The 18379-nt window shown below is 52.0% G+C and overlaps 1 protein-coding gene across 1 annotated transcript in view; it reads left to right on the forward strand.

Annotated features, from left to right (window-relative positions):
* Nucleotides 1-18379, forward strand: part of LOC133353672 (von Willebrand factor A domain-containing protein 3A-like) — a 135894-nt gene that overhangs the window by 111123 nt on the left and 6392 nt on the right. Inside the window, 3 exon segments of the mRNA XM_061570102.1 lie at nt 2895-3003; nt 5129-5273; nt 8858-9002. Coding sequence (XP_061426086.1) covers nt 2895-3003; nt 5129-5273; nt 8858-9002 — 399 coding nt within the window.

The raw sequence follows: 18379 nt of genomic DNA on the forward strand, positions 1-18379 counted from the left end.
ATTGAAAAAGGTAAGAAATATAATTTCTAATATTTTTTTTATTTTAAAGGCTTTGAGCTAAGTAAGGAATAAAAAAGTGCAATATTTAGTCTTAAAAAGTGCCAGTGGTAAAATACACCGTTTCCCACGAAACACTAAATTAAAATCTCGAATAAAAATTTAACAAACATATAAATGCGCCATCACGAACAACAACAGTACACTGGGAAAAACACAGTAATACAGATAAGACATGCAGGGAAAATCATATTCTCAATTGAGTCTTTATTGCCAACGGAAGAGTTGTCAAATGAGCAATAAAAGCCTGTAACACTTTTAGGCTTCTGTCGCTCGTGAATCTTGCGTTGGCAATGCCGACTCTCTGCGTACCGCCAGATCCCGATGTCTCTCACGACTCCCACCTCCGTGACTGCACCACTGCCAGTCTCGTAAATCCGTTACGCTTCCACTGAGCGCTCCCTTTTTAAGCGCGGCCTCATTTGTGATCGCACCCCGTTCGCCGTTGGGTCTGGCCTTAAAATGCAGTCATATCTGGAATGAGTAATTATGTGCCATCTTTTTCCGTTATTTTGGCAAGTAGAATTTTTGGTTTTCTTTGCAGTATAAGTTGCAATTTGAGCTGCAAAAAAAAGTTAGAAGGCCAACTTTCAAATGGGTTACAGTAGCATTGAGATACATTGCTACTGGCACGGGTGGTTCATCACCACAGAGACGTTCTTGACAATAACATAGGGTTGTACGATCTGGCACGCGAGTACCAATCCACTAAGGGTCATGATGGATCCCCCATGTTGTTTATTTGGCAGTCTGGCAGCACCGGGGTTTGCATCTCCACTCTGGCTCGCACCGGCTTGTTATTTTATTATTACAAGAAAATGCCCAAGTTTTAAAGCGATTGAATATTGAAACGGAACGTATGAATGTCCACGTTCATGTCTTCACGAACTGCCTCTCACACATCGCCCTGCCGGTCGGCCCAGTGGTGGTTAAAATTAAACTATTTTTTTATTTGACCAGGCAAGGCCTACTGAGCTATTAGCTTATCTTTCGTAAGAGACCTGGCCACAAATGATAGCTCAACGAAATGGCTTATCACGTGGAAATTTATAGCAGCCAAATACACCAAATGCGTGTTGGTTCTAAATGCGAAGAGAAAACCGGAGGACGCGGAGAAAAAAATCCACGCAATCACAGGGAGAGAGACACGCAAACTCCAAATATACAGCAGGCATCAGGGTCAAACCCTCGACCTCTTGCATACCAGGCAAAGACGATAACACCACAACCGTGGTGCCCTTTAAATAAAAAAATAACGCATATAAGTAAAAATTGTATTACTACATAAATTCCGAAGCCTGGGAAAGGCAGTAAAACAACAGCAAATACAGTCCCAGATCACACCAAGACAACACACAGTCCCTCAATAAAATTATACATTGAACTCTTTGGTTATTTCGGTAAAGTCACGTAGAAAATAAAATCAAATAATAATAGAATACAAAGTTTCGATTGCAACACAAGCAACCATCATCAGGTAAGAATGAATGAGAAAAAACAAACATAGTAAACTTCTGCTTGATTGACAAACAGAAAGACAGCGCCACTACTATCGTGTGTTTGTGTTGTTTGTTGTTGTAACGTTTTGACCCCCGTGCTCCTTACTGATCATTTGTGAAAAAGAGCTTCATAGCTCATCGGATTCCTCCTCCTGCAGTATAAAATTCTGATTCTGAACCCCGACGCGGCAAACGAGAGCTCGCTATTCCTCCCCACGTGAATTGGTCGCCCCTGGCTCCACCCTTTCCATGGGTTTCCACCGGGATCCCTTTGCTGTGCAGGCGTCAAACAGAGTAGCAGCGCGCTCGTAAGCCGGTTTCCATTCCCTGCATTTTCCGGCCGCGCGCCGAACAGTCACAACGTCAACCACCCTTTTTGGCGCAGGGGCAGAAAGCCCACGGCACCATTGTTCCATGTCGTGGCGAATTGCTTTGCCGTTCGTTTGTGAATTTGTGATTTAATGCAAGTGCTGAAATGTATTGTCACAATTCATTAAACTCATTTTAATTCTTAGAAACGTTTGCATTTAGTTTTTTCCACTGGTACAACTATATAAATGTGTTTTTATTAGCAGTTACATTCGCTAGATTAGCCAGGTTTATCTAGCCTGTTAAATTTCCTTTTATCATTCTTTGCGGAATAAGACAACACTTAAAAAAAAGTAAAAATTTCAGCAATGCAGATGTGAACAGAGTAAACAATTGACATCAGATTAAATATATTTCACTGTCAACATAGGGGAGAAAAAGAACACGAGGCTAATGAGTTCCAGTGTTTAGCAGCGAGGCCATGGGGAAGCGTCATGCGTGGTCACGTTGCCCATCAGCAAGAACCACGCTGATACCAAGGGGGCAGGAACACGAGCAGACCTGTGACCTCTATGCCATGCCATCTGTGACCTCCATGCCACCTGTGACCTCCATGCCATGCCACCTGTGACCTGCATACCAAACCGTTATAATGCGGAACGCGCTCCGTTATAACATGGTTTCTGAGCGGCCGATGATGAACTACTTTCTTGAGCGGTACAGCTGAGAAGTGCAGTGATACGGTACGCGGAAAGATGCAGTAACGCGGCGGCGTACCCTCAGTTATTTGTCCCGCCATCGTGCTGTGCGTGCATAGTAGTAGTTCGTATCTGGGCAAACTTTATCGTTACTACAGAATTCATGGGGGAAATAGTTTTCACTGAACGCATTTTCCACTGAGTGCTGCCCTTTTTTTTTTAGGTACGCATCTACCGCCGGCCAGTTAAACAGGGAGACTCGCCGTGCGGACTGTCGCCTACGAATGCACGGTGTACACGTGCGCGCGTATGTGTCCTGTCGCCGTGCCAGGGCAAAGTGCGGCACCTGCAGTTTGGGCTGCACGAGCTGGAGGAATACGCGGAGGTGCTGCAGCGGGTCCTGCGGCGCTATCTTGCACGCCTCCACTGGCTCCTGTCCGGTAGCGCAGCGCCGCCATCCCGCACGCGAGCTGCACGCACAATACCACGACGACCTACCCTTATTTTATTTGTTTTATTGGGTGCAATTGTGAACAATAGCCACATGAGACATAATCATTGGATCACTGCAGCTCAAAGAATCAGTCCCGGCAAGGCGTTTCTATCTGAGGCGCTGGCAAGCCAAAAACCGCACCGCGGGTCTCGTGGATTTTGCTCCCTGGGTCCCTCCGGTTTTATTTTCCCTCCACATTTAGAGTCAGCATTTGAGAGTATTAGGCGGCTGCTTGTTCACGCGATGATGAAAAGCCACTTCGTTGAGCTGCCGTTTGTGATATGGCCAGGTTGTTTCTGAAAAAGAAGCTAATATAGGTCAGTGGGCTTTACCTGGTAAAATAAAAATAGTTTATAGCGACCATTCACAACTAAGTAGTGGTTATCATGGCACGTTTGGCCAGGTGAGGTGCACTCTGAAGCCAAGTGAATTTGGAGAAGGCTCACACGGGCAGGCGGGAGGTCGCGGCACAGTGTGTGGTTGTGGGTTAATAGATGGGGGGGCAGGGGGCGGTGACTGGCACAATACATTGCTCATGGTTTCCATTGTGCCACCTTTGCTGCACTTTCACATTCCCAGTGCTCTGCTCATTGTTGCATCTCGGTCCTCCATTCTTGGTGAAAGTTTTGCTGCCGCAAGCTTTCCAGTCATGGTTATTTATCGATATCGGTTATTTTATCGACCTCCGCAATAAACAGCCAAAGGACACCACTGACACCTGCCTTGTTGTCTTAATCCATGCCACATCAATTCAGGCCTTCCATGCAACCAACCACAGCAGACTCAATTATTCGCGCTAATGAGGGGGAGGACGGCCGCAGATTATTCAAAAGCGTGGATAATCCAAAAATATCTATTTTTTGCGGATCTCTATGCCAAAAACAACTAATATTGATAAAAAATTATGTTTACGCTAAGAAAATGTAGTTTGTTAAAATATTAATTTGTAGTAAAGAAGATTCGGCCCACTAAGTGGACAGCAGCAGAGCCACGCCAATCAACATCAAACTTCACCGACTGTTGTAAAGATCTGAAACTACTATACTGTAGAGGCAATCACGTGGATTTCGGATTTTCGTAACACATATTTCTTCATGTGACTTGTAATAAACATTTCCAAGAATAACAATGTGGAACTGTTTTCAGATTATTAATTTGGGCTTAATGGGAAATACATGAGTTATTAATTTACGTCAAAATCTCAGGTACGCGTTTAATTCGCAAATCAGATAAACCGCACGTGAATAATCGAGTCTACTGAAATATATTATTGGGAAAGCCACATGACAGCCAACAAAGCTTCGCTAGCCTAAGCAGTCCACAAGTGAGAGAATATACATTTAGATCTTCCAAGGTATCTAAGATCATAAAACTAAACTAAACATTTTTATTTTCAGAAGCGACATGGCCACAAGTGATAGCCTAAACGAAGTGGCTTATCATGTAGAAATGTAAAGCAACCAAATACTCATACATGCATGTTGATTCTAGATGTGGAGGAAAGCACCGGAGGAGGACCCGGAGAAAAATCCTCATGACCACAGGGAGAGAGAGACATACACACTCCAAATATACAGCAAGCGTCAGGGTTGGGATCGAATCCAGGATCCTCCTGTATACCAGGCGAGGTAGTTAACATCTCGACAACGTGGAAGCAGCCAGCCTGATTGGTTCAACCGAGCACGTGGTGCTTCGTGACGGTGGCCCATGGTTTGAGAGTGTAGAAAGGGCAGAGAGAGAGAGCGTTGCCTGTGACCTAAACACCCAGAAATTGTATGGAAATAATAATCAGCCAATCAACCCGAGTTCGGTTCCCACTCACGGCCAACAGTCATTTCAACCGGTCAAACCATTCCTGGGCTTTCCCCGAACTCGACTCAGCCTTAAATGAGTACCAGGTGCGCGATGTAGATAAATATCGGTACTGGGGAGACAAAGGCGGCCGGGCATGGTGCCGGGCAACCCACCCTCCGGCCTTCACGGGCGTGGCTGCCACTCGCCCCAACAGCCTGTTGGAGGCTACAGCAGGGGGCGACCTCACGTCTTGGTGTTGCGCGCTCGCTGCCATGCAGGCAGCCGTTGCGTGTTTGGCGTGGTGCTGGAGGCGAACGTGTGCCTGCTGATCGACGTGTCCGGCTCCATGACGCCTCACCTTTGCGAGCTTCAGAAGGAGCTCGCCAGCCTTGTCTGGGACCAGCTGCGTCACCGCTGCACCAGGTGCTGATTGTTACGGCTGCCCCCCCCCCTCACCCTTTTGTCGCTCCACTGCTGGTTTGAAGGCCACCACCGCGCCATGGTCCATTGTGTGTCTGGACCGCACCTACAATTAGCACGGTTGGCTACGTACGGTGGGAAAGAACATATATAATCACATACAGAGACCCCATAGACTCACACAGACACAGAGACTCAACTCAGAGACGCATAGTTGGTTGTGCTTCCCCTGCACCTCCGATTAGCACGGTTGGCTATGTATGGTCTCACCCAGAAAAACCTCTATATTATGGATGATATTGGTCGCGAAAGCCTATATGTTAAACTGGTATGAAAGAAGTTCAACATATGTACGTATATATTGAAAATAAATGGCAGAGATGAGAAAAGTCTAATTTGGATTTGAATAGTCACATGGGCAGCTGTTAGATAACAGTTTGTGGCTGATTTTGTATGCAACCAGCAATGAGACAGACACGTGATTTAAATTCACAAAGATCACCTCCGGCGGTGTCTGAAGCATTTTACTTACGACCAAGGTCTCTGCAGCCTCAGGCAGCTCATGCCTAGCCTCTGGTTACGCTCCGATGCCTCCAGCCACCATCGTTCCACCCCACTGCAGTATTTTGTTGGCGACAATCGGCTGGCATTCCAGCCTGCTATGGCTCCACCAACCCCCCCACCTGTGCGACAGGGATGTCCTCTGGCTCCCACATGATTTAACATCTATTTTGACCACGCAGTTTGCGAAGCCTTCAATACAGTGAGGGAAAAAAGTATTTGATCCCCTGCTGATTTTGTACATTTGCCCACTGACAAAGAAATTATCAGTCTATTATTTTAATGGTAGGTTTATTTGAACAGTGAGAGACAGAATAACAACAACAAAATCCAGAAAAACGCATGTCAAAAATGTTATAAATTGATTTGCACTTTAATGAGGGAAATACGTATTTGACCCCCTCTCAATCAGAAAGATTTCTGGCTCCCAGGTGTATTTTATACAAGTAACGAGCTGAGATTAGGAGCACACTCTTAAAGGGAGTGCTCCTAATATCAGCTTGTTACCTGTATAAAAGACACCTGTTCACAGAAGCAATCAATCAATCAGATTCCAAACTCTCCACCATGGCCAAGACCAAAGAGCTCTCCAAGGATGTCAGGGACAAGATTGTAGACCTACACAAGGCTGGAATGGGCTACAAGACGATCGCCAAGCAGCTTGGTGAGAAGGTGACAACAGTTGGTGCGATTATTCGCAAATGGAAGAAACACAAAAGAACTGTCAATCTCCCTCGGCCTGGGGCTCCATGCAAGATCTCACCTTGTGGAGTTGCAATGATCACGAGAACGGTGAGGAATCAGCCCAGAACTAGGGAGGATCTTGTCAATGATCTCAAGGAAGCTGGGACCATAGTTACCAAGAAAACAGTTGGTAACACACTACGCCGTGAGGGACTGAAATCCTGCAGTGCCCGCAAGGTCCCCTCTTCTCAAGAAAGCACGTATACATGCCCGTCTGAAGTTTTCCAATAAACATCTGAATGATTCAGAGGACAACTGGGTGAAAGTGTTGTGGTCAGATGAGACCAAAATGGAGCTCTTTGGCATCAACTCAACTCGCCGTGTTTGGAGGAGGAGGAATGCTGCCTATGACCCCAAGAACACCATCCCCACTGTCAAACATGGAGGTGGAAACATTATGCTTTGGGGGTGTTTGTCTGCTAAGTGGTGAGGGCAACTTCACCACATCAATGGGACGATGGACGGGGCCATGTACCGTCAAATCTTGGGTGAGAACCTCCTTCCCTCAGCCAGGGCAGTGAAAATGGGTCGTGGATGGGTATTCCAGCATGACAATGACCCAAAAAACACGGCCAAGGCAACAAAGGAGTGGCTCAAGAAGAAGCACATTAAGGTCCTGGAGTGGCCTAGCCAGTCTCCAGACCTTAATCCCATAGAAAATCTGTGGAGGAAGCTGAAGGTTAGAGTTGCCAAACGTCAGCCTCGAAACCTTAATGACTTGGAGAAGATCTGCAAAGAGGAGTGGGACAAAATCCCTCCTGAGATGTGTGCAAACCTGGTGGCCAACTACAAGAAACGTCTGACTTCTGTGATTGCCAACAAGGGTTTTGCCACTAAGTACTAAGTCATGTTTTGCAGAGGGGTCAAATACTTATTTCCCTCATTAAACTGCAAATCAATTTATAACATTTCTGACATGCGTTTTTCTGGATTTTTGTTGTTGTTATTCTGTCTCTCACTGTTCAAATAAACCTACCATTAAATGTATAGACTGATCATTTCTTTATCAGTGGGCAAACGTTCAAAATCAGCAGGGGATCAAATACTTTTTTCCCTCACTGTAGCTGTACCAGAGGAATTTACATCTGGTACAGATACAATGGGAGGCTGATCGATGCCCGGGTGCGGTAAAGGGATGGCTCCCTATTGCTCAACCATGTTATGTATGCCGATAATTTGGTAATTGCTGCTCACTTAGAGGAGGAGTTAGAGGCGCTGCTGCTGAACCTGGAGCTTGCCACTAAGAGGTGGGGCCTTACCATCATCCCCACCAAAACTAAGCACCTGCCTGGGTATTTTGTACCATCGGACACTCCACCCCCACAACTCCCAATTGGTGATAGGGCAGTTGTGGAGAGAGTAGAGAGTTTCCCATACCTGGGCAGTGTGCTCATGACCGGCTTCGGTTTAACAGCAGAGGTCTCACTCTGAATCAGTCTTTTCATCGGTTGCGTAAAGCTCTGTGGAAGCTTCCTGGTCTCTCGCTCCGCACGAAGCTTCAGGTCTTCTCAGCCACAGTCATTCCCTCCCTTCTCTACGCTTGTGAAACGTGGACCCCCCGAATGGAACATCTTCGCCGGTTAGAAACATTTAGGCTGGCCTGCCTACGATCCATCCTGGGTTTAACCAGGCTGGGTTGTGTGAGGAGCTCACAAATCGTTGAAAGATCTGGACAAAGTCCCATCGGTGAGCTACTACGGCAGGCAAGGCTGCGTTGCCTGGGCCATGTAGCCCGCATGCCCAGCCACCGCATGCCTAAACAGATTGAGGGGGCTAAACGGGTGCGGCACGAGCTAGAGAAGAGATGGAGTGATGTGGTACAGGAGGATGTGGAGCTGAGTGGACTTGCCGATGACTGGTAACAGCAGTGTCAAGATCGGCCTCTGGAGGAGGCTCGTGAAGGACGCTACTGGGCAGTTGGAGGCAGTCGCCCTCCAACAACAACGGAGAGCGGAGGAGCGACGCTCACAACAACGAGCGGAGCGCCGGGTGGCTAAAGCACAGCAAGTTGGCACAGTAGAGGGTACAGGTGATCGTCTCAGTCAGTCGACCTGTGGCATCTGGGTCTGCCCCGTGACCTTCTGCCAGCGGGCGTTCAATACTTCACGTGGCCTCAAGGTGCACATAGCCTGGCACGAACGTCGTGTTGACGTCACCGCCACTTAGTGGCGAATGGCGGTTGTTATGTGTCTGTGTGCTTGTCTACACGTGTGTGTGTGCATGTGTGTGTCTGTGTGCATGTGTCTGTGTGTGTGTGTCTGCGCGTGCGTGCGTGTGCGCAGGTTCAACATGGTACGGTTCTCGGGCGACGTGGCATGCTGGCAGGAGCGGCCGGTCGAGGTGACGGACGAGTCGTGCCGCGACGCTGTGCGCTGGGTCTCCTCCCTGGTGGCGCACGGCGGCACCGACACGCTGGGGGCGCTGCGGGTTTGCACGCATCCACACACCCACACGGAGTGCGACCCCCCCCCACCCACCCCGTTTTCTGAGCCATGCGAACCGGTGTCACGGGTATCTTCCATCACCAGTTGTGTTACATAACGGTGGTGGACGTATCCCCATCACCCGGGATGTACGTACATATGTATGTACGTATGTATGTTTAACTTCTTTCGCACCATACGTATCCAACCGCGCTAATCGGAGCTGCGAGGGAAGAACAACAACCTAAACACTATAATTAGTTCTAAAGAAATACATTTTCTATTTAATATAGTGGTGGTGTAAAGTAGTTTAGTGTATCGTAGTATATAGTGTAGCGTAGTGTATTGTGTAGTATGTAGTGTATAGTGTCGTTTGTATTGCAGGGTAAGTACAACAAACTAAACGCAAAAAATCTAGTTCTAAAGAAATGAGTTTTGTGATTCTAGATGACGATTTAAAAGTGCATATCTCCCAGTGGCTTCCTCATATCGGAAGGAAGAGCGTTCCAGATGGCCGCAGAAGCGCATTATTGCTAATGTGCATTGTTCTCCATTAACGCGGTGGTAGTTTCTCAAGACCACCGCGTTACGGAAAATTCGCGATATAATAAAGCGCCCCAAACGGTGGCCGTCTCTGTTCAATGGCCAGCCAAAAGCCGCCACTGCTGCGAGGGTGAAGCTGTGAGGGCAGCGCTGTCAGCGCCGCGACACGACTACATTTGTCATGCCAGTGCTAATATTGTCACGCCGCACGAGATATTTATATAAGGTTATTGCAGACCCCCCCAGGACGGATTAGGATATTTGCCAACAGTGTTGTGGTTCACGATCAGAAATGAAATGTGTGCTGTTAGACGCATGTAGCCTTGACAGACTTTTGGGTCAAGTGTTGTTAGCGAGTACCTAAGAAAGCCGGCACGGCATACGAGGGGTGGGTGGCCAGCACCACACCTGGCCACCTTTGTCTTCCCAGTTGCGATGTTTACACACCGCACCAGGTCGCACCAGGTACTCATTTTTGAGGCTCAGTTGACCTAACAGAGGCCCAGGACTGGTCCAGATAATCATCACTGGTGTTGGCCGTGAGTGGGAATCGAACTTGGGTCGCCGGGTTCGTAGCACAGCATGCTAGCCACTCCTCTACCGCTCCTCCTTTTGACAGTTCGACAAAGACAAAGATCCCCCATATAGCCTTAACAGATTTCTGGGGCAAGTGCTGGTCACAAGCACCTATGAAGGCCGGCATGGCACACGAGTGGGTGGGTGGCCTGCACCACGCCCGGCAGCCTTTGTCTCCCTCGTGGCGATGCTCACACACCGCACCAAGTACTCATTTGAGGCTAAGGTGACTTAAGGGAGGCCTAGGATCGGTTCAGTGAATGGTCACTGGTGTTGGCCGTGAGCGGGAATCGAATTGGTGCATAGCACAGCGCGCTAATCACTTCACCACCGCTCCCCCTGTTCACAGTTCAATGCACACGCGCACACACACGCACACACGCGCACGCACGCGCACGCACGCACGCGGACGCACACACACGCGCACACGCGCACACACGCACACACACGCACGTATACGCACACACACAGATGTTTCCCATGCATGCAACCATACGGTCACTTAAAGGTGCGCATTACTGCACAAGTACGTATGAAGACGGCAAGTGTACAACAGTGAACATTTACATCCAGCCCAGTATGTATAGTCACTCCGTTAATGTCATTACGCATTTCGAAAGAACAAACGGATTCTCACAGAGAGGCTTTGAAGAAAATTTTGAAAAATAAAGGGATGCTACGGTAGTGCGACTGTGACCATGAAACAGATGCGCTGCTGCGGTTGTTTGGAATGGTCTTCCTTCCTGAGATTAGCAAGCTACTGGGAGCTGTGCACTTTTAATTCTAGATTGACAAATTCATTTCTTTAGAACTGCTTTTTGTGTTTACTTTGTTGTCCTCCCCACCGCACCTTCGATTAGCATGGTTGGCAACGTACGGTGCGAAAGAAGTTCCACACACAGTAAACCTTTGTAGTCTTCGCTTCAATGCAGGAATAGCGAAACTGCACGAACTCCCTCCTGGAGCCCTTTCGTGGCCAGCAGACGTCGACATTGGTATTCAGCTCTCCTGAACTACATTGCCATCACACGCAAGAAGAAGAAGTCGAAGCCCAGTAAACAAGTTAACCCCGTATACATACCGGGGTTCTTATTCATAGTGATGCACGGTGACTGCCAAACTTGTTCTGCTGTTGCACAACTGCAGCCAAAAGCATTTCCCCCCCCCCCCCCATAGATCTGGGAAGGGGTCATTTAAGGGAATGGTAACACATTTATCTATGTTAATTATGTTAATCATACCCTCATACATATGCATGTATCTGTAGAGGTGTAATTGCGCATGGCTACGAAAGGTGTCGTGTGATTATGCATGGCCACGGATGGCCAACAAACACAAAGGGCGGGGTTACGGCCGTACACAGGGGTGGCGCTCGCACCGACGTCCGCATGTACATCCCCCACGGGCCCCCCTTGGGGGTAAGTCCTATAAAAGGTGATGAGCCGAAAGGCTCGGGAGTCGGGACTCAGCTTTAACCAGAGAAGAACGAAGACCTGCTAGTATAGGCCCCGGAGCTCCCCTGGCTCGCTGTCCTTCTAAGGGCCGACCAGGGCAAGCCGGTGGCGTGGCCCCGAGAGCCCAGACGAAGCTGGTCTGGTGACTCAGGGAGCCGGGATCCCAGCTTAACCAAGCTGGGACAGATAGCCTCCCCTAGTCCCGTAGTGGAGGAGTTGGTATAGGCTAGAGGGGTTAGCTGTCGAGAAATCCCTGTAGCCAAGTGACTTGTAATAACTGTGTTGGTGTAATAAATAAGTGTGCCTCCGATCCTGTCGTCAAGCCTCCATATATACTTACTACATCTGGGGTCAGAAGTAAACGTCCAACGATGGACACACGAGGGACGACACGTACCAGGGAGTCGGAGATGGAAGACGCCGCGGCCGAATCACCACCAGAGATGGCCAGGGTCGAATCGGAGCAGCCGGGGCCGAGTACGCCCGCGCCGCTACGACAGGAGGAGGGGGATGCGTCGGCCGAAGGACTCCGGCTGGCCCACTCCCGCCTGGCGGACCTGCTCTACGCCGCGGCCGCCGCGTTGGAGGAGATCACGCGGCTGGGGGCTGGAGGAGCAGCGCGGGTCGACGACGGCAGCCGGCGCGGGGCGACGTTTCCCGCCACCCCGACGCGGCTCGCGGTCAAATTTCCCGCCATCTCTACAGTACGAGCGGAGGGCGGGGCCGGCCCGCGTCACGTGTCTGCTGAGCGCCAAGCACAAGCCGTGACATCATCAACGCCGGCCGGCGCGTCAACATCGGAGCGACCGGCGATGCCATGTGCACGGCCCGCCCACACTGTATCATCGGCGGGGAGCGACGGAGAGCGTTCTGCGGCCACGGACGCCGCCTTACAACAGCGTCTGCCGCCTCTTAAAGAATTTGTCGGCGCTGACGGGGACTGGGGCGGCTTCAAGAGGCGGTTCATCGCTCATCAAGAGATGGCGAACTGGTCGGACGCCGAGGCTCTACGCGCGCTGCCAGCGATGCTGGACAACGACGCCCTGGCTACCCTCACCTCGGCGCCGAGGGAAAAGCGCGCCACTCTACACCTGGCGTTGCAGCTGCTGTCAGCCGTCTATGGGCCGCCTTCGGACTGCAGGCAGCTGTTCCACGATCGGAGTCGGGGCGCCAACGAGTCACCCCTGGCCTTCCGGACGGCTCTCCTGGCTCTGGCGAAGGCTGCTTTCCCAAGGATGGACGAGGAAGGAGTGGATGCCATGGTGGCTGAGAAGCTGCTGCTACTCGCTGACGAGCTGGACGTCAACGTCCTGGCTCAGGACGACGCGGAGATGTCGTCCCTGCTGGTCGCGCGCCACATCCACGGGGGCTTGCGGTCCCTGCGCCGAAAGGCGGCAAAGGGGGCGGCCGGCCATGCCATGGCGACCACCGCCCTCCCATCGGAGGAGGTCTGCGGGGTGGAGCGGCGAGGGGAATGGAGATCGGCGGCACCGCAGGCTCGGAATGGACCGAGTCGCCAGGAGCAGCCCAGGACATCGGGGGCGCTCACACGCTGCTACAACTGTGGCCTGCAAGGCCACGTTGCGTCAGGATGCCGGGCTCCCCGTCAGCGCGGGGCGACACCTCGCCAGGACGCCACGCCGTCTCCTCCCAAGCTCCAGCAGAGAAATACGGCGAGTCGCGGCACCTCACACGTTTGGCCCACACACACATCCGACACACACTCACGCGCTCAACTAAACAGGGCTCCAAATTCCCCGTCCGTCGCGCGCGATTGTTCGGTAATGCGGCGAGCGCTCCAACCGGGTCAGTGGTCGGAGCTCGCCCATCGTGTCGTTGCTGCGTCGGCGGGATCATCGGTCGTGGTCGGTCACATTGATGGAGTAGAGGTGCGGATTTTAATTGACACAGGGGCATCGGCGACCATTATATCTGATTTGATTTATAACATCCTTCCCGTTCAAAGTCGTCCCTTGCTCCCTGTTGACGTGCCGTGCTATGCCGCTAACGGGGGCTCTCTGGGCATTATTGGCCAAATCCGCGCCACTATCTGCATTGAGGACATTAAATTATCCGGGCCTGTTTTGGTTTCCTCCTCACTCGCGGTTCCGTGCCTGTTGGGGACGGATTTTCTGGCCAAAATGCCCATCCGCATCCTTATTGACCAAGGGTGCATTGAGCTCCCATCGTGCCGACGCGTTACATTTCTGTCTTCCCCCGCCACGGAGCGTCGGGCGTTTGCCACCGTGCAGGCGCTCGTCACAAAAACTGTGCGCGTGCCTCCGGGGGCCCAGATGCTCGTCCCTCTTAGGTTGCGTCGGCCGTTTGATGAAGGGGTTGCGGATCGGGGGGTCTTGTTGGGTCCATCTCGGGCCGGGGTCAATGGACCCGATTTGCTCGCGGCTCAGACTATGGTGCGAGGGGATGGGGACCCCTTCATTGCAGTCCTTAATGTGGGATCGCGAACGGCCGTGGTTCCTCAAGGGACCGTGCTTGCCCACGCAACGCCGGTGCCCTATGAGGAACCACTTGTGGGTCACGTATCCACCGATCCTCCGTCGCAACCGCATTCGGACTGTGATGACGGATGGCTGGATGCGCTTTGCGCGGGTTCAGTGGACCTGTCCGACTCGCAGCGCGCGCAGCTGCGAGTTCTCCTGAGCGAATTTGCTGACGTTTTTAGTCAACACAAATTTGATATTGGTTGTACTAAATTGCTGCGACACCATATTGACACGGGTGACAGCGCGCCAATCCGCCAAAATCCCTTTCGGTTGAGTCCCGCCGAAAAGGATCATGTCAAATCGGCTGTTGATGACATGCTAGCCGCCGATATCATTTCCCCTTCCAACAGCCCGTGGGGCGCGCCGATCGTTTTGGTGAAAAAACACGACGGCTCACTGAGATTTTGTGTCGACTTTCGCCGTCTAAACAAAATCTCTGTGGCAGATGCGTACCCGCTTCCTCGGATGGATGAGTCGCTCGACGCCTTGGCCGGTGCGCGATTCTTTTCCACCCTCGATTTGCTATCTGGATTCTGGCAGCTTCCTCTGGATGACGAATCGAAACCTAAGACTGCTTTTCGTACACCGCAAGGTCTCTTCCAATTTAACCGCTTGCCGATGGGTTTACATTCTGCGCCGGCAACTTTTCAGCGGTTAATGGAATTGGTCTTGGCAGGTTTGCAATGGGATTCGTGTTTGATTTACTTAGACGATGTCATCGTCTTTAGCAAATCCTTCGAGGAACACCTCCAGAGGTTGCGTGCTGTTTTTCTCAAAATGCGGGCTGCCAATTTGAAATTTAAACCACAGAAGTGCCATTTACTCCGCGAATCGGTGCGATATTTGGGTCACATTGTTGGGCGCTCGGGGATATCCACTGATCCCGCCAAAACGGAATGCGTCAGCTCCTGACCGACTCCCACCTCTGTGGGAGAGGTCAGGAGTTTCATTGGGTTCGCGTCGTATTATCGGCGATTTGTGGCTGACTTCGCTACGATTGCGAAACCATTGCATGCCTTGACGTCCAAGGGAGTCAGGTTTCATTGGGGGCCGGAGGAGGAGGCTGCTTTTCGCGCCCTCAGAAATGCTTTGGTGGGGGCTCCGCCGTTGAATTACCCGGATTTTTCACAACCCTTCTTGCTCGATACAGATGCAAGTAACACGGGCATCGGGGGCGTGCTGTCCCAGCTCATTGGGGGCGTAGAGCATGTGGTGGCTTACGGTAGTCGGGTACTGTCTCCAGCCGAACAGCGGTACTGCGTTACCCGTCGGGAATTATTGGCGATTGTTTATTTCGTTCAGCAGTACCGCCCGTATCTGTACGGTCGGCGATTCACCGTCCGTACAGATCATGCGGCCCTACAATACGCCCTGCGGGTTCAACAACCATCGGGCCAGTTGTCTCGATGGTTGGAGATTCTCCAGGACTATGACTTTGTCACCACATATCGTAAGGGTCTCCGCCACACGAACGCTGACGCCCTGTCGCGATTGCCACCCACTTCGGAGTGCGCGTGCCTCTTGAGTTCGGGCCGTTGTAGGCCTCCGAACGTCACCACCGATTCGGTCCTCGTGGCCGCTGCCGATGCGCCTTCGGTTTCGGGTCCTATCGAGCAAGAAGGGAGGGATTCGTTGCTGGGGTTGTCGGTCGCGGAATGGGGACGCCTCCAAATGGAGGACACCTCCCTCCTCGCTCTGCGCCGTCGCGCCGGGGGGGTTGGCCAGGGGGTGGAAAACGTTGACTCGTGGGGGTTGTTCCAGGGTCTTTTAATGCACTGGGATGGAAAAACCCGGCGCCAGCGGCTTGTGGTGCCTGCTGCTTTAAGGGGTAAGGTGGTATGGGCTGTTCATGAGCGGCTTCTGCACTTGGGGGTTCACAAGACCTTTGCCACGCTCCAGCTGGATTTCTTCTGGCCGGGCATGGAAAAGGACGTGGGGGATCTCTTGGGGTCATGCACGCAATGCGCGCAGAGGAAGCCGCCTGCGAGGGGGTCCAACCCTCCGCTGCAGTCCATAAAAGTTTCCCGGGTTAACAAGCTCGTCGCTCTGGACATACTTGGCCCATTTCCCGCTACGCCCAGGGGCAAGAGGTATTTACTAACGGGGGTTGAATACTTCAAGAGATGGCCTATGGCCTGGCCCCTGGCGAACCAGTCGGCAGCAGCCATCGCGGAGGCCTTTGTCCAGGGCTATGTCCTCGACAAGGGTGCTCCGGAACGGCTGCTTACTGACCAGGGTAGGAATTTTTCTGGTAAACTCCTACGTGAGGTGTGCGACCTCTTGGGTACGGAGAAGGTTCGGACCTCTCCGTATCACCCACAAACTGACGGGATGGTGGAACGGCTGCATCGGACCATCACGTCCATGCTGTCCCAGCAGGTGTCGGTTTCCCAGACGGATTGGGACCTACGTATAGCCGGTGTGTTGCAGGCCTACAGAATGGCTCCCCATGCGGCCACCGGATTTTCCCCTTTCTTTTTAATGTATGGGCGCGAAATTGACCCCCCTGTGGCGACCCAGCTGAAGCTCTCGGCGCCCCAGGCGAAGTCTAACTTGTCCGAACACGTTAAATTTAACATCGCCAAATTGTCTGAGGCGCGGGAAGCGGCCGTGCTAAATTCAGAACTCCGCCAGAAGGCGAACGAGAGGCTTCGGTTGGGGCGGGTGCAGGTGGTCAAATGGGAACCAGGGGACAGGGCGTGGTTGCACTGTCTTCAGGTGCCGCTGGCAACCTCGTCAAAGTTGGTACGGCCGTGGCGGGGGCCAGTGGAGGTCGTGCAGGTTTTGCGGCCGCAATGTGTTCGCGTAAAATGGGGGAGACGCCGGTGGTATGTGCACCCCTCAAGGTTAAAACCATTCGTCGCGCCGCCCCGTGGTTCACACACACACACGCATGGCCAAACGTGTGAGGGTGTCGCCGACTCCCCGTCGTCGCTGCACTCGCCTAACCTGACGCCAACTGTTCCGTCCCCAGGTGAAACAGGAGTGACGGGCCCACGCCCACCAACCCCTCCCGGAGGGGTCGGGGGTCACTCGACAGCAACGCCTGACTCTCTTGCACCCGGACCGTCAACGACCGTCACTGAGCGCGCCAGGACGGGCCCTTGTGACGGGCCCGCCGCTAGAACGCGCGCCAAAACGCGCAGACTTTTGTGAGGTCGGCCGTTGGGGGGCCTTGCGGACTATGGGGAGGGTGTTGTGAGGTCGGCCGTTGGGGGGCCCTGCGGACTATGGAGAGGGGTGGTCTCCGGTGTGTATATATCTGTTGGTTTTGGGGTGCTCATTCAGGGAGGGCGCGTCGGGATATTTTTTTTTCTCTCTCTCTCTCTCTCTCTTCCTCTTGTTGTTCTGTTTAGGTTCTCTTGTTCTTGTTAGAAATAATTTACGCGAGGCACACACACGGGGGTTTGTGAGGGATACACCTTTATTCTGATTTTTTTTGCAGCCAGGGACGGCTGCGAGCTGTACAGGGGGGGGGGGGGTGATGTAGAGGTGTAATTGCGCATGGCTACGAAAGGTGTCGTGTGATTATGCATGGCCACGGATGGCCAACAAACACAAAGGGCGGGGTTACGGCCGTACACAGGGGTGGCGCTCGCACCGACGTCCGCATGTACATCCCCCACGGGCCCCCCTTGGGGGCAAGTCCTATAAAAGGTGATGAGCCGAAAGGCTCGGGAGTCGGGACTCAGCTTTAACCAGAGAAGAACGAAGACCTGCTAGTATAGGCCCCGGAGCTCCCCTGGCTCGCTGTCCTTCTAAGGGCCGACCAGGGCAAGCCGGTGGCGTGGCCCCGAGAGCCCAGACGAAGCTGGTCTGGTGACTCAGGGAGCCGGGATCCCAGCTTAACCAAGCTGGGACAGATAGCCTCCCCTAGTCCCGTAGTGGAGGAGTTGGTATAGGCTAGAGGGGTTAGCTGTCGAGAAATCCCTGTAGCCAAGTGACCTGTAATAACTGTGTTGGTGTAATAAATAAGTGTGCCTCCGATCCTGTCGTCAAGCCTCCATATATACTTACTACATATGTACGTTGCACTTCTTCCACAAACGTACTTAGCCAACCTTGATAATAGGAGGTGCAGGGGCCGGGAAAGGACAACAAACTAAACACAAAAAGCAGTTCTAAGGATCTGAGTTTCAATCTAGATGATTTAAAAGTGCACGGCTCCGGTGGCATCCTAATATCGGAAGGAAGAGCATTCCAGACGACCGCAAAAATGTATTATTGCTATGTACAGCTTGAGTTCCTGCAACGCGGTAGTTGTGTTTCTGAAGAACAGTGCGTTATGGAAAAATCGCGTTATA

This window comes from Lethenteron reissneri, chromosome 44 (assembly GCF_015708825.2).
Source record: "Lethenteron reissneri isolate LAM-NWPU_2019-01 chromosome 44, ASM1570882v1, whole genome shotgun sequence".
Classification (NCBI taxonomy): domain Eukaryota; kingdom Metazoa; phylum Chordata; class Hyperoartia; order Petromyzontiformes; family Petromyzontidae; genus Lethenteron; species Lethenteron reissneri.